This window comes from Vigna angularis, chromosome 2, assembly GCF_016808095.1.
Source record: "Vigna angularis cultivar LongXiaoDou No.4 chromosome 2, ASM1680809v1, whole genome shotgun sequence".
NCBI classification, from domain to species: Eukaryota; Viridiplantae; Streptophyta; class Magnoliopsida; order Fabales; family Fabaceae; genus Vigna; species Vigna angularis.
The window spans coordinates 7,542,165-7,559,600 of NC_068971.1; the positions used below are offsets into that span (position 1 = coordinate 7,542,165).

Here is a 17,436-nt window from a genome sequence, read left to right on the forward strand (position 1 = left end):
CGTTTAGAGAATAAACCGTTTAAGCAACCCAAGTTTTGAAGTTTAACAAAAAGTATTAAACGAAATATCGTTATGTTTGAAAAGCTGTTTAAATGAAACAATGTCTAAAGAAGAAATATTTTATAAGGTCTGATTTAAATAAAGTCAAGCTTATGAATTATGTTTTCCAGACCAAACTGTCTAATGAATTATAAAATCATAAACAACATCTAAGAAAAGTAAGTGTCTGTCATTGAAATCATCTAATAGACTATATGAGCTATAGCAAAGCCTCTTATGATAAAGAAAGTTCATCTCTTATATAATACTAAGGCTAAAAAGTTTATATAGTGTTATCTTAAGCAAAGAGTTTTAAAGAAAACATCGTCTAATGAATGACCACTAAACGCTATAACCTTTGAAGAAGCACCTAATGTTTTATACAAATTGATGATTATACATGTTGTATATTTTATCAAACGATGCATTTATGAATGACATGATAAATGATAAGATGTCTAGAACACACAATAGAATCTAATGCTTATAATGTTCAAAACATTTAATGCATGTACTATAAAATGCTTTGATGCTTGTACATTTTATTCTTGATATTTGTGCATATCACTAAAGTAGAAAGATATGATCAGAATCACTACATCCAAGAAAAAGACATTGTGAAAGAAGAAGAACATTTTGGAAATGTTTCCCTTGAAGCCTTCTGCTATGTCGCATTGTATAAGCTTAGTTCGATTAAGGCTATGATAAAGCTTGGTTCCTTAACAAGTAGACTCAAGTCTGACTTCCCACCTAAAGGCTACATGCTCTCTTGAAGTCAATTTTCATATCTAATTGTCATCTTTCAAGAAAAGCTATATATAGAAAAAAACTTGAATAGAAAACGAGAATGATAGCATAAGAAAGATAATATAAGAAGAATAGAATAATGAATTCAAGCTTGTTGCGTTCATATATCTTCTGAAGATATATTTCTTTTGAGAGAAAATCTTAGCAAACCACAAAAATCTTTGTATTGATTATATGCTCTCTTTGAGAGTTATTATCTGTACCTTTGCTCTCAACATTGTTTGTGTTGTATATTTTGAAGAGAGTTAAAACACTTCTCTAGACGTGTTGTCTAGGTTTGAGTAGGGCTGGGCAAAAATAACTTAACTATACTAAACTATAGTTAACTGTACTATTTTATACTAAAAAAAACTAATCTATTTTAACTAAAAACTAATTATACTATTGTCTAGTTCAGTTTAGAAAAACTGAACTTATTATATTTCTAGTGCAGTTAACTAAAAACTGAACTATGTTTAGTGAGTTCCTATCACTTCTACTTTCATTTTGTTCTAAAACTGTAAGTTAGATGAATAACTCTATGAAAAACTCAACCTAGTTACGTGTAGTATTAATCTTATCTCACTTTTAAATACTTATTTTTTTATTTATTTTTAAATATTTATTTTTTATTTATTTAAATTCATGTTCACACAAATCAATCTAATGTCGTTTTTTTGGAGATATGTACATTTCATTCTCAACTAATCTAACTCAACTTAAAATAAATAAATTCTGGCTAAAAAATATTGATTCAGTATAAAAATTAATATTTTTAAATATTTAACATTTTTAATGTTTTTAAATATGATCCTTAGTTATTTTTATTTTAACATTAAAATAAAAAGTATAAATTAATATAATTAAAATAAAAGTTAAATTAAGATAATTTAATTATGTTTTGATGTATAATTTAATTAATCAATGTATTTTTTTCAACTAAGGTAAGATAACTGTAAACTTTGTTTTATACTTTATTTTAAAGTTTTTATATTATTATTTTAAATAAACATTACCTTTTAATAAATTGTATATATTCCTTATTTTGTATCTAAACAAAAATTAACAAAAACATATGTAGTTCATTGTTATTTAATTTTTTAACATGACAACATAAATTGTTCAATGATTATTTAATCATTATTCATTATATTTATTATTTAATCTCATAATTATTATTTTTATTTTATTAAAAAATAAAAATTGACATGAAATTATTCTTGACCATAAATATTTTGAATATTTTGTATTATATAGTATCATTGTTAAAAATAAAAGCGTTATATATATATATATATATTCAAATTATTTAAAAATTAGTTTTATGATTAAACTAAATTATATATTTAATTTGTCTTTATAGTTTATGATATAAAACAAAATGAAAGATTCTGAGACAAATATAATTTAAAAGGTTAAATGTATTTTATATTTTGTAAGAATAATTTATTATTAAACTAAATATATTTTTTTTCTGAGAGTTAGACGTAAGTTTTGAAGAAAGAAAGTTAGGGAAAAGAATAAAAGGAAAATCAAAAACAAATAAAATTTATTAGAATTATATGTTAATTTTAATTATTTGTTTATAGAAAATATTATAAAGTTATTTAATTTTATTTATACAATAAGTTTGAAATAAATCTGAAGTATTTTTCGGAGGTTTAAGAGTAAACGTTTTAAATAAAACAAACTTCCAATAATCCATTCTTAAAATTACATTAATTTCTGATAAATGATTTTTTTTAAATATGAATTTTTTTAATAGATAACATATAAAATAGAAATAATATTTTATATGATTGGTATAAAGTCTAAGAATATATAACTTATCTTAAAGACAAAAACAAAAGAACAATGTTTAAAACTCAAAATAAAATATTTTCCGTAAAAGTGACGGAAGAGTAAGGAATTTTATAAAACTGACTTGATGATCTTGAAAGGATTTGGTTATTAGTTAATTGGTATAACTGCAGTTTTTTATAACTGAACTGTTAACAATACAGTTTATATATAGTATATGTAGTTCAATTATTTTTAGTTTATTAGAAATATAGTTAACTATAATTTATTATAGTTCAGTATAGTTTAGATACTTATGCCCAGTCCTAGGTTTGAGACCAAAAATGATTAAAATACTTGAGACCAGAAGTGGTTAGAATACTTGTTGTAAATCAGGAGTGGTTAAACTCGAACTAGTCATGTTGACTATGTGAACCAGAAGTGGTAAGAATATTTGTTGTGAACCTATAGAGGTAAAACTTATGTAATCTTTGATAAGATTAGTGGAACCCCTTAAGAGTTCTTAAGGAAGAACTAGACATAACTCAGGTTGAGTGAACCAGTATAAAACATGCAGTTTATTGCTTTACCATTTAAAACATTTTCCATTTATTCATCTTATATTTTCTTTTCATCTAAACCTAAGGAAAATTTCTCTTACAAAGTAAAAAAAAAAAATACAAATAAACTTTATTCACTAATGAATCAAAACTTAATAATCAATAAATGACAGCTTATTTTATTGATATGTGACTAAAACTTATGTTTATAACTAGACTCATATAATAAACTATAATTATACAATAAGTCTAATAATAATAATTAACATTTAAAAAGATTTTTTAATCACAAAATATAAAAACAAATACAAAAATGTTAAATAAAGATACAATACAAAATTACACAATTCATAATTTAAAATATAGTTTCAAATCTATAAGAGCATAGAAAATCGTGTTAGGAGTGATAATGTGTTCTAAATATATAATGAGATTCACTTTTTTTAGTATTAAAAGTTTAAACATATAAATAGAATTTTAGTTAATCAATTTCATTATCTAAAATATACTATCTTTCTAAAACCTGTTCTCTAAGAGCCCTCTACCCTCTCTTTAAGTCTTCGAATCCATAGTTCATCTGTTTGAAGATCAGAAAGTGCCTGAGTGATCATTGAGGCGAGATATTTAAGTTTGTCCAATCAATTTCTGTAAAAGATTAAGTTAGTTTACATTATTTTCTCTAGTTTGTGCATTTTCCCATGCATGTGAGCAGTTGTCCCTTACATGTATCATTTGAGTCTTTTATAAGACTCTTTGCTGATCAGTAGTATTGTCAATATACATTGATCTGGTTTTGTGGTTTGTAGGAGTATATAGAATTCTTTGAGTTTGTGGTGTTGTTTTAAGACTCTTATAGTTGTTTGATTCTTTAAAAGGTAAGAGAAACTAACTACCACATTTTAAAGTTATTGATATGTTAAAATTTGTGTTACATGTTTGAATTTGTCTATAATTGGTAATTTGGAATAGGAAAATCCTGTTGTGATTGCTTGTTGAATGTTACTGGCTTTTGGTGATCTATGATGGTTATAATTTCTAATTTGGTTGATCAAATTGGTGTTGAAACCTAATTGTGTAATATGTTTGTGTGTTTGTTGGAATTGGTTAGAATTGAGGTTAAGTTGATTGATTGAGTATCTGACTAGTTAAGCAAATTAGTGTTCATTCTGACATTGAAACATGTTTTTGAAACTAAGCATTGAGTTAGGAATACTAATTTAGTCATTTGAATAAGTCTCTAGTTCATTAGATCACAAATTTAAAGTTGCAGGTTTCTCGTATATGGGGTTCAACGCCCGTTTGCATCATTGAGCGACCAATATGCGAATGGTATGACGTTGAGCGGTGATAGGGTATCTTTAAGGTCCAATTACCATTACAGTTCTGGACTAATTTTTTGTCTTTTTCGTGGAGTGAGCAAAAGTGTGAGAGCTTTGGTGTTGAGCGCTTTCTTTTACGAGAGCTTTTGCATTGAGTGTTAGTTTGAGTGCCAGTGTGGTTTTTTGTGATTTTCTGATCCTTGCTTGTTTGAAGTAGTTTATACTTGATTCTATGTATGTTTAGTGTGAAAGTTGTGATGTTTTATGGATTATTATATGGTTATAAGTATGGATAAAATATGTTGTGAAAGAATATTCAAGGAGAAGTTCTTGTAATGGTTTCAAGTTGTGTATGTATTGATGTAGAAATTTTGTATTGGGGGTTATCTTGACACTTTGATAACCATCCGATCTTAAGTAGAGAAGGATGAGGTATGTGATGAGAGGAGTAGGAGGTCATAGTCTAAAGACTTTATCTTGATCAAAGATGGTTGACGGACTAACCTAGTGAGTGATAGCTTGGGTGGGTAAGCTGATCCACCACTACAAGTGCATAACTCCCAGATTCTAATATCCATACATGCATCTGGATGGTTAAGTTTAGAATTAATGATTGTATGCTTTATGATTTTTTGATATACTTATGTTTATATGTTAACATCTATAATTCAGTTATATGAAAGTTCCTTTGGTAAATTAACTTACCTATTTATTTTTGTTTGTTTATGTTTTTGTTTGTTATGATCACCTTAAATGTGTGAGCAGATGACAAGATTTCTATTGATTAGGTATCAAATGGTGATGCTACAAAAGCATATAGTAGGATGATTAGTTTATATATATATATATATATATATATATATATATATATATATATATATATATATATATATATATATGGGGTTTGTTAATTTACGTAAGGGATTTTTTTAGTTGGTACATTTTAGCAAAGTGTACCAAGTTTTAATAGACAAAAAAATCCCCATTCAAAGAAAAAGATACTTTAAACTCAAGGGTATTTTAATAATTTTAATATTTAATTTTAAAAAAATAAATAAAAGTTAGTTATTTACAATCCATGACTTAATAACTACCTTTTATTTTTTTATTTTAAAAAAACCCTAAACCCTAAACCCTAAACTCTATCATCCATGATTAGTTATTTATCATCCATGATTGCTCTCACCTGTATGAGTAGTTATTACCTTTCATTATCTATTTTTTAAAAGGTAGTTGTTTTTTAAAATAAAAATAAAAAAGGTAGTTATTATTTAAAATAAAAAATAAAATAGAAGGTAATAACAACTAATACACGTGGATTAATCAAGATGATAAATAACTATTATTTTTTATTTTAAATTAAATTTTAAAATTATTAAAATACCCTTGATTTAAAGTTAGTTTTTTTAATAGGGACTTTTTTGTAACGTAAAACTTGACACACTTTGCTAAAATGTACCAACTAAAAAAGTCCTTACGTAAATTAGCAAACCCATATATATATACATATATATATATATATATATATATATATATACATATATATATATATATATATATATATATACATATATATATATATATATACATATATATATATATATATATATATATATATATATATGTATATATATATATATATATGGGTTTGCTAACGCGTATGCTCTTTTTTCAGTTGGTATATTTTAACAATGTGTATCGGGTTTTAGTAGACAAAAATAGCCTCATATATTATGGATTCTAAGTTTTAAGGTCAAGGGTATTTGAATCATTTTCATTCTCAAAACTAAAAGAAAAAACAAGAAACCCCCAAACCCTTACTCACCTCCCTCATTCCTCTCAACCCTTTCTCTTTCTTCTCTCTCACTCCAAGGTTTTGCTCTGTCATCCCTGTGGTAGCTCACTGAAAAAAATCAGAAACACTCACTGTTCAATAATTTCTTACAAAAAATGATTTTATAATGAGTTTTCATTTTATAATTTTTGTCTTATCTAATTTTATATAATTTTCACAAGCATAATGACATATCAAGGAATTGGTAATTTGGCTTGGAAAAAATCAGAAATACTCGTTGTTAAATAATTTCTTACAAAAAATGATTTTATAATGAGTTTTCATTTTATAATTTTTGTCTTATCTAATTCTATCTAATTTTCACAAGCATAATGACATCAAAAGAATTGGTAATTGGCCTGGAAAAAAATCAGAAACACTCGGTGTTAAACAATTTCTTACAAAAAATGATTTTATAATGAGTTTTCATTTTATAATTTTTGTCTTATCTAATTTTATCTAATTTTCACAAGCATAATAACATCCCAAGAAATTGGTAATTGGCCTTGAGGGTTTTTTTAGAGATGATGATTCAACATCTGCAGATGATGAAATTAGAGAGGTTAATGAAGATGATGAAATTAGAGAGAACTTGAATGAACTTTTGCCTGAAGGCGAATATGCCAATGACTCAATTCTTTACAAAGGAAAATTATTTAACGACTAGAGATGATGATTCAACATCCGTAGATGATGAAATTAGAGAGGTTAGTGAAGATGATGAAATTGAAGAGATCTTGAATGAACCTTCGTCTGAAGGCGAATATGCCAATGACTCAACTCTTTACAAAGGCAAATTGTTTAACGATGAGTGTTTCTGATTTTTTCACTAGGGGCTACAGTAGGATGACAGAGAAAATGTTAGAGTAAAAGAGATGAAAGAGAAAGGGTTGAGAGAAATTAAGGAGTTGAGTAAGGGTTTTGGGGTTTCTTGTTCAAATATCCTTGACCTTAAAACTTAGAATACATAATATATGAGGTATTTTTGTCTACTAAAACTCGGTACACATTGCTATAATGTACCAACTGAAGAAAGAGCGTACGCAAATTAGTAAACCCATATATATATATATATATATATATATATATATATATATATATATATATATATATATATATATATATATATATATATTAGTGTTATATTATGTTTGAATAATTGAAATAGCATTTTATATGTCTTTTTTACGTTAATTGTTTTTATATTGATTGTGTGATGATTCCTATAATAATTAATCACTAATTAATCACTGTGTTACAAAATCTCCTTAATTCTTCTTCATATGCCTTCAAAAAATAGTTATTTGCAACACTTCGCATAAAACCATATAATAACATATTTTATCACTAATTTAATGGGATAACTCTCCAAACCACATAATAAATTTTACAAATTTTAGTCGAAGAACAAGTCTCTATTTCGATATGTTAACAAAAATGAGTGTTTTCAAAGCAATTTCATATTAATTTTTCTTCTAGTTCATACAATTTTTCTATTCAAGTCATAAATGCCAACTCCCAAGTATATATAAAAAAATAGGAATACCAGAGGCTTATCTGTATCATTTCTTATTTTAAAGCTCAATTTTTACTAATATATTGTTTTTCATACCTGCTGTCATTTTTCTTCTCAAAATTAAGCATTAATTACACCGTATTAGTATATCATGACATTCTGAAAAATTCACAAACATTTTATTAAACAATATCCTCATAGTTGCCATGTTTCAAAAATTTGAATGCATCCAAAAGATAGACTTGTCCTAGTTAAATTCCTATTCCATTATCAAAATATAAATAGTTGGAAAAGGAAACAGTGGTGTTTGGCATGGATTAAAATGAATAGAACCTCGAGTGCATGAAATCATTGATCATAACCAAAGATGAAATAAAAACAAATCCAACACCAAGATGTTTATAACTTTCAACACATAAATGCTATGTGTGTAGTGGTACTGTGATTCTCCAATATTTTAGAATTATGTAAATATTGAAACATAAAATTAAATATAATAAATAATAAAATAAACTGAAGAAATGTACAATAAAAAAAAAATTAAGATATTTATTTATATTTTTTTTCTTCACTATTATCTTTAGTACTAAAGTTCATTCTTATAGTTTATCCTGATTACTCATTTAGCAAATATTATGTTTCATCCATGAAGAAAAAAAAGAAAGGAAAATAAAATAAGAACTCATTGTCTGTTATAAGAGAAAAAAATAATAATGATCCACGAAATTGGTAAGACAATAAAATTGCCAAAGAACAAGTGTTCAAGCTGTAACTAGTTAAAAAGATGGAATAAAATACATTCAAGACACAAAATAATGTGTATCCAACTACATAAAATAGGCATATCGCGCAATGATTTCAGCATACAGAACGTAAAACTAGAGAACTAGCAAAAGATGAATAAATAGAATATACAATTCAGCATTGGTATACAGCAATACTTACTACACATGAAACTCTAAAAGCCTTAAAACAAATAATCAAGATAAGACTCATTCTTCTCGAGTGGCAGGATCCGTTCCAGTAGAAGGGCTATCGGCAAAATATTCTTGATGCCTTAAATTCACGCCATACTGTTCATAAAGAATAGTAAGCAGATTCAATGTAAAGGAATATAACATAGTAACAATACAATTAGAAAAAATAAATTATATATGTTATCTTCTATACCGAAGTCTGAATAAAAAACATAACGTTGACCTAAATAGAAGCTTAAAAACATATCTTGAAAACATGGCTAGAGGGAATGGGCTCTGAGAGCTGACCATGCTTACCCATTGCATGTGGCTGAGACTGTCTGCCCCAAACCCTTAGTAAGGAAACCCCTAAGAAAATAACAAAAGGAAGAGGCTAGACCAGTTGGTCAAACAGGGCATGAAACATGCAAGGTTTAGAAAACCAGTGAACCAATCAAACCAATCAAAAAGGTCATCGTTTTTCAGTTGAGATAAGAAAATGAAAGATGTCAGCCAATGATGGTTTTCAAAGAAGTGATGATACTACTATTCTGATCCTGCTATGAATATTAGCCACAATCACCATCTTCCATAAACTAGTAACAGAGCAACAAAAGAACTGGGCAAGCTAGCAAAGGAGAGGTTTAAAAGATGAGCGATGGGGTTAACGCAGACTTGTCTGGAAAGAGATTGAATTACTCATATATAGCCAGGAGGAGAGAGTGGACATTACAAAGAATGAGTAAACATCCATAAGACAATGATGATTGCAATGACCCCTACAACGACAAGAAATGCCAACTATTCTTACCTCACGCAATGCTTTTGATAGGTCTTCCATTGTCAAAACTAAACGTTTATCCTGTTAGGTTATATATAATGAAATGTAAGTACTACACATACACAATGAATGTATAGTCAAAATCAGTTAAAAGCTGTAAAAACCTTCTGCTGCTTGTCCCTTTTGTCTTTTGGAATTGTTGCTTGTCTTGCTTTGCAGTGCCTACAGTTAACATTTAGTCAACTCATCATCCTGTATGGAAAAGTAAAAGAAAGACGAGGCAACTAACTCACAACAGTGCACTCAAAACTAGCCAAAAAAGAAATAGTAATGCAATCGTGGATGATAAAAATGGAGAAATTTGTGAATTTTCATATTGGTAAAACCAAGAAAATCAATAAAACTTCAAAAAAAGTATTAAAAAAAAACAGTTCGCCAGTTATATCTTATGAAGACATTGAGACTTGGACAAGGCTATTCTCTAAAATATAGGGCATTGGGACTCTGCATTATATATACGAGTGTAGAGAGTGATACGAAATCAAAATGAAATAAAATATAAGCAACATAATAAAAGATCCAAATTGATAAATAATACTTTTATATTCTATATTCACCTTTGTTTATCAAGAAGAGTCTAAAAAAGAATGTCAAGAAACGTTATTTACAATAAAAGTACTATACTTCCCAAATAGATTGTACCAAAAAAATTAGGACAAGCTATGTCCTGGTTAACAACCTCAATATTAAGCATTTAATTTACATTGGTCCTCACATTGTACCTTCTACATTTATGGACATTTACGTGAGTAGGGATAAAATCACAAAATTTATGAACTACACTAAAAGTTAATTAACAACCTTAATATTAAGATTTTTTATTAACATTTCTCCTCTCATTGAAGTCTCTGCCTTTATGGACATTTACATGAATAGGGATAAAATTCACAAAAATTAAGTGCAATTGCACAAAGAATTCCATTGAAATATATGTGCTTGTGCACTTCTATAATGCATATAACACTCATTAACGCCTTGCTTTTATCTGTTCAACCACTGTTAGAGATCGAAGGGAGTGAATGTGCGGTGATTCTCCTGTTTGTTTCAAGGTATTTGAACAGAAATGAGAGTATTCAGTTGTGGAGCCCACAGGTCAAGCTTTCCTCTCTCAAGACATGACATTTGAGAGGAAAGCCAGCCTAATTTACCTTCCAAGTTCCAACCCGTCCCTAGCTTATTTTAGTGCAACATAAACACATTATGTTTTTAAAAAGATCGGTCTTTTGGAATGTAATTTGTATACATAATCGATTATAGGCCAACACAATCCATTGTGAATGAAATTATTATAAAAATTAATTGTGAATACTAATAAAAAAGATTATTTTTCTTTACTCTTATTTCCACTCTCTTTCAACTCAACCAAATAACCTCACTTTCTACTATAATTCTCTTCCTTTTTTTTCATTTTCCAATCTATCACTTTCTTTCACACCATCTAAATGAAGCACAAGGGAACAAGTGTTTCTCAGACACTCCTCAACTCATCTCACATGCATAAACAAACTTCACAAAAAGTTCAATAAATTTTAGGAAATCACAAATCAAGTTCAACAAAAGAATATTTCTCAAATTAACTAACACATGAATAGTTAGCTCTGATGCAGTAATTCAAGGTTAAAAATAAAATAAAAGCTAGATGGTAAAGATCAACAAAAACACAGGTAAAATGAACATACTGAAGAGCGTCTACTGCAACTTCAGCAACAAACTTCTGAGTGGCAACAGCTACCAATCTAGTCCTGAAAAAATTATGAGCATTTCTAGTCAAGCTCAGAATACATGATAAAGAAATGCAAGGGCTAAAAATCCAATAGAGAGCACTCAACAACAGTCAACCAAAATGCCAGAAGAGTTGAACGCCAATAAATTTCACAAAGGCACTTGTTAACTATATCAGAGGTCCAAAACAACAATGCACAGCAAGAAATCCAAACTTAACCGAGTAGGAGTGAAAAGAAATATAAAATAGCCAGCAAATCAGATAAACTCAATTAGCATATTTCATCACTTTCCATCTGAAAGTGATTAACAGTCAGTACTCATTTCAAATATAATGACTGTGCCATATTAAAGAATCCCAAAGAAAGAGTAAGACACAGCATACAAATATATAAGAGTTGTGCTTTTCTCAGAAACCATAAAAGAAATATAAACTACTAATCTTATATCTTTATTTGTTTCAAAACTCTCAAATTGACAACTTTAAGGCCAAAGGGACACAACTGAGATATGTCCATATCATAGTTGGGTTCGTAAAATGATGAATTTTTTATTTCCGTGAAGAAAGCTGTTCTGGTTTGCTTTTACACTGAAAAAATCAACTAGCTATCATAATATCAAATCACTCAAGCACTCATAATTTTGCAAATGCTTGGACTCTTGATTCATATCCTCCTTTCCATATCTTTCAGCATGATAACAAAAACAGCAAAAAGATCAACTCAGGTAAAGGATTACTATACAAAACAGAAGGAGCAAAAAGAAAGGAACACAAGAAGCATTGAGAAATTGAACACAATGAAATACAGGAGAAAGGAATGGAAAATGTGAGTTTGATCCAATGTAAACTGGCAAATGAAGTAAAAATAAAAATACAAGATGTCTCAATCAAACTGCCACAAGGGTATAAATTAGACATCCATTAACCAACAGTCCAAACTCTAGCGAGATGAAATTTAATTAACAATCTTTTCAATCTAATGGTGTTAATTACACCATTAGCCCCTCTTTCTTATTCATGCCAAAATAAGGACAGAGAAAGATGGGAAAGAAATTCTATGGTAAACATCATTTGACCAATTGAACCCAGAAGAGCATGCATAACCTGAATGAATTTAGGACGAGATAACCACAGGGCAGGAGAAACCCATCAGAAAACAGGGTACTCAATAACTTGTTTCCTTACAAAAATAACCTTGCCTAAATTGATTTTCGTGGGCCCTTGTTTTTTGAAGAATATAAAGAAAAATTGATAGTAAATAAATGATATGAGAACCCACAATCGAACGTCTGGACACTGAAAACCGCTCTTGGCCAGGTAATGTTCCACCAATTCATCGGGTATCTAAACAAAGGAGACACTTATTAAATTGGGTAAAATTGAAAATTACTAGAAAAGAAAAATAACAGAAAAATAAATTTACAGTGGGAGTGTAATCCATTAAGGAAGCAAGGAAATCAGAGAGAGCAGTATCATCGTCAGGTCTTCCCTCACTTGATTGCGGGTTCTGATTCATCCTTCTTTCGTGCTGATCAAGCACTACTCAGAAAAGCTTCATACATACATAAACACATAACTACAAACGTTATTGAATTCTCCGCATACATACATATATACACCAAAAACAGAAATTGCAAGAAAGGACAAAGAACACTGAAAATATGGTAATATTGTATTATTGGATAAGAAGACGAAAGGGGGAATACAGAAATTATTCCTGTCCGTAGACCAAAGCTCCTTCAGAGAGCTGTTGCTCTCCATTCATAACCAACTCTGAAAATAAGACCTGGTCCGCTCTACTCATACACCCCAAAATAACAGAAAATCCTTGCAGCTAACTAGCCTCACATACAATGCTCGCATCATTCTCTCTAGCCAGCACATCATTGCCTCACTCTCCTGTTCCTACTTCATACACTCTCCACATAATGGGCCTATTAGCAACCCGAGAAAAAAATACTAGTCTTCAGGTAAAGGTTTATTTTAGCTGCTGACATTGCCTCTTTCTTGAGAATCAGTCTTGAATTGGTTTGCCACTAACTTATTATCCAACAACATCTATAAAACCTCAGTTAAGTGCTCGTATGGGACTCCCAATCCTGACTATAAATTAGAATGCCATCAAAGAAAACCAATACATATTTCCACAGACTGGGCTAAAAGATCTCATTCATCCAAGCCTGAAACATAGAAGGTACATTCATAAGTCCAAAAAGCATCCCTAAACACTCATAATGACCTCCTGAGTTCTGAAAGCAGTCTTATGCACATCACTAGCTTTCACTCGACCTTTGTTATAACCATACTTCAAATCCAGCTTAGAAAAAAAATTTAGCCCCACAGACCTCGTCAATAATTCAGCAGTGGCAGGGATGGGCCAACTTAGACCCACAGGCCTCCTCATAATTGCAAAGCTGAATAAATCATGCTTTGGAGGACCAATTCGAATATTCAGCCTTAACAAAGAGAAATCATTGATGGTGCTTAATGAAAAGATTCATGCAGTGACAAAAATCAAAGCAATCAACAAATCGATGATGATATTTAATAATACTTATGGAGAATACGAATTCTGAGCAGAGGAAAGCTTGATGCACCAAAGTAGGGACCAAGGGTCGCAGTTCTGGAAAGAAAGTGGTAAAATCTACAGTGTTCTGTATTCATATTCTGTTTCAATTTTACTTATAAAAAAAATCATTTTGTTTGTATAATTCCAGTAAGTGATAAGTGTCTAGATGTTGACTGGTTATAGGGACTGCATACATATTTATCCTGGGTTTGATGTCCACCATGTGGAAACTCAATCAATAACAATGACAATAATTTGATCGAAACAGGACAATAAAATTTACGGAACCCAGTGCTAGAGAGTTATGGAGGGCCTGGCATTCGACAGTGTTGCATTGATAAAAATGTTCTTTATATAGATAAATCAATGAGGAATCGAGAGGTTTAGAAACTACAGTGATGTTCTTTACAATCGCATCCTAACAACGTTGTCTTCCATCCAACAACCTTTTTGTAAACTACATGTTTAGGTTTAACAGTGAAATGAGTGCTTCTCAAACCTGTCTCTCATTTAGTAAATTAAAAAATATATATTCAAACTGATATTACCAAGTTTTTTCCATAAAGACACCTTAACACACTAGATGAGATGGATTGCATATCATTGGGCTTGGCTAAAAACCAATTTCTCAAGAACACTAATCATCATGAAATTGCTTCCGTTAATTTCTTCTAACGTCCTTATACCAATAGGTTAAAACCAATTTCCTAACATTCCTCCACCCCCACATGCATGTTAAACTTTACAGAAACAGAGAAAGCGGAAGGCCGTGATGAGGAAGTAATAGAACCACAACAATAGACAATAAAATAAAGTAAAATGTCACAGTGAAACTTCCTACCTGACACAATCTAAAGCTAAAGCAATATCTCTAGGTTCAAGAGCAGCAACTTCTCTTATAATTTTTTAATTTCAAACTGTTCTACAAATAAATATGAAATCAGGAAGTTTCTTTGGGGTAGCGGCAAACAGCTGCATGGCAAGAAAAACAATAGAGAGAAGCAACATATGGAATGTACAAAGGGAACAGAGAAGAACTAGCGAGGAAAAAAACAAAGAGCCGCGCAACGCGAACCTAACCTAGAGAAGAGGGCTCGCCGCCCACGGCGGAGTTGCAACTAGCCGTCAGCGCAACGCGGCAGAGATTGGGGATTTGGAATCGCTGAAACTTCCAAGTTCTGTATCTCCTTTTTTGTCAGTTATTATTTTTCTATTGAATAAGCTTTCTATAATATATATAACTTTTGGTTAATATATTTTATTTTTATATTTTTATTAAAAATAATATTTTTTTAAAATTAAATTATAATATATTTCATCATATATTTTATAGAGTATATAACTTAAAAATAAAATACAATTTTTTTTGTAATTATTTAAGGACGAAAAATAAATTCAATTCATAACATAGAAAAATTCTTTTAAAACAAATGAAAAATAGTAAAAAGAAAAATTATTGAGTATATATATATATATATATATATATATATATATATATATATATATATATATATATATATATATATATATATATATATATATATATATATATATATATATATATATATATATATATATATATATATTCTATACCGATACACAAAATACAATTAAGTAAATGAAAATGAATGTGTACATGATATAAGAGTTATCTCTCTACTACTCACGAGACTAATACTTCGCGCGTAAGACCAAAAGTTTAAGGTAAAGTTTTTCTGTCATTCTTTCTCCCACCCTATTCATTTCTACATGAGTTGAATGGTTGATAGTATACCTTCTTTCTAAATTTCCATATGTCAAATAAACATCACCAACACATAAACATACCAAAGATTCACATATAGATCCACACAATCATTATGCCCACCAACAAAACTAATGGTTATACAACTTAATACCAAACAACCAAAAGAAGAAACCAAAACAATTATACAAACTAGCGCTCAAGGTGGCGCTCAACAACAGGTATATCGCCTAACACTTGACCTTTCGCAAAAGGTTGTGCTTAACGATAGTTTTGGCACTTAATGTCACTCTTCTCAATAAAGGTCTTGCCCAACGACACCATTCAGTCACTCATCAACCTGGAATTAAAATGGGTCCAAACTTGTAGTGAAAAGTGGTACTCACTGGTGCCTTGACACCACTTAATGCCATACTATTCGCAAAAATGGTCGTTCATCGAACAAAGTGGGCACTCAACGGTCTAGAGAAAAATTTCTTCTAGACTTGCACAACCAATCTTGTGCTCAACGCTACACCAGTACCGCTTAGTGTCATATCAGAAAACAACCAACTAAAATATGTGATTTGGAGAACTAGGGACCTGTTCAAATGATCAAATTAGTATTCTTGACTTAGTTTTCAATGTCAAAGTGCAAGACAACTTGCTCAAATGGCCAGGTCCTCAGTTTCCTCAATCACCACAGTTCAAACACAAACCAAACACTCAATACAATCAACCAAACATATCATTCAATTCAACACAAACAACTATCATATATTATACCAATTTCAATCAGCAATATCCAACTAATGAACACTAAAGCATCTAGCTTCCTTTGCCTGACAGATGATCAAACACTTCTAGAGGTCATAAAACAGCTCCAAAGGCACGAGTAACTCTATATCATCCTACGAACAACGAAAACATGATTAGGACACACTGTTCGCATGCACAAGAAAAGTTCAAAAATTAAAGAAAAGAGCAGAAATCAACTTACTTTTTTGTATAAACTAATCAAATAAAAATGAAAATCTTGCCTCAAGGATTATTTTGGCAGTCTCTGATCTTTAGATAGATAAACACGTTGTTAGAAAAGTTAGAGAGAGGATAAAGAGTTCTAGAGAAGGGAAGTTTAGAGAGATAATGTGATTTTAGATAATGACACTCGTTTAAAAAAAATTCTATTTATACTTTAAAATTTTAATATTAAAATAACGGAGTCTCATTATTTAAAATATGTTATCACATTTAAAACACAATTTTCTAAGCTTTTACATAAAACCCATAGAAGAACTTGATAAGAGTAGCCCTAAAAAAGAGAGTTAAAGTTCATGAAGGTTGGAATTATGCACTAAGTTATAATACATTTGAATAAGTTGAAAACTGAGTAAGTTATAATACATTTGGAGAATTATGCAGTGAAGGAAAGTTAACCAAGAGAAATAAAATCATAATAAATTGTCGGTTTAATAAACTTGAAGAAAATAGTTTTAATCCTTTTTTGAGGGTTTAGATAATAAGAGAAAATGTGTGTGTTTGTAAGAAGTATTTTCTTAGTTTTGTGGCTAAGGCTACTATCAAGCAGCAATGAGTTTGAAATAAGAACTCCTAAAAGTCATGTAAGTGTCACCAATTCTTTAGAAGAAGGATTATCCTAACCCTTCATTGCATATATGCATATTATGATCTTTGATTGCAAATTCTTTCCCATAATTCTTCTTTTGTCTGGACTTTTGCAGTTAACTTCTTTTCTTCAACATTGTTCCATTGTTCCTTTCAATGGCAACA

The 17,436-nt window shown here is 29.5% G+C and overlaps 1 protein-coding gene across 4 annotated transcripts; it reads right to left on the minus strand.

The window, feature by feature from the left end:
* Window positions 1–8,646: 8,646 nt before the first annotated feature.
* LOC108326850 (transcription initiation factor TFIID subunit 10) lies at window positions 8,647–15,123 on the minus strand. Of its 4 annotated transcripts, none has more exons than XM_052873511.1 (8): window positions 15,003–15,115; window positions 12,777–12,905; window positions 12,633–12,697; window positions 11,310–11,372; window positions 9,735–9,792; window positions 9,601–9,651; window positions 9,108–9,158; window positions 8,647–8,906 (listed from the first exon to the last, which is right to left on the minus strand). In XM_052873511.1, the coding sequence occupies exons 2-7, from the start codon at window positions 12,867–12,869 to the stop codon at window positions 9,144–9,146; spliced, it is 345 nt and encodes a 114-aa protein (XP_052729471.1). In that variant the 5' UTR covers window positions 12,870–12,905; window positions 15,003–15,115; the 3' UTR covers window positions 8,647–8,906; window positions 9,108–9,143. The 4 variants fall into 4 exon arrangements, with proteins under 4 accessions (XP_052729471.1, XP_052729470.1, XP_017415924.1 ...); XM_052873510.1 differs by lacking the exon at window positions 9,108–9,158 and adding an exon at window positions 14,764–14,839; XM_017560435.2 differs by lacking the exon at window positions 9,108–9,158 and having other exon boundaries at window positions 15,003–15,123.
* Between the last annotated feature and the right edge of the window lie 2,313 nt (window positions 15,124–17,436).

Bases quoted from the DNA above. Each gene is read 5' to 3' on its own strand.
- LOC108326850 (XM_017560435.2), bottom strand. From the start codon at position 12,869: ATGAATCAGAACCCGCAATCAAGTGAGGGAAGACCTGACGATGATACT. The intron at 12,698-12,776 runs GTAAATTTATTT...TCCTTTGTTTAG, and splicing joins TAATGGATTACACTCCCACT to ATACCCGATGAATTGGTGGA. The intron at 8,907-9,600 runs GTAAGAATAGTT...CTTTATGAACAG, and splicing joins TATCAAAAGCATTGCGTGAG to TATGGCGTGAATTTAAGGCA.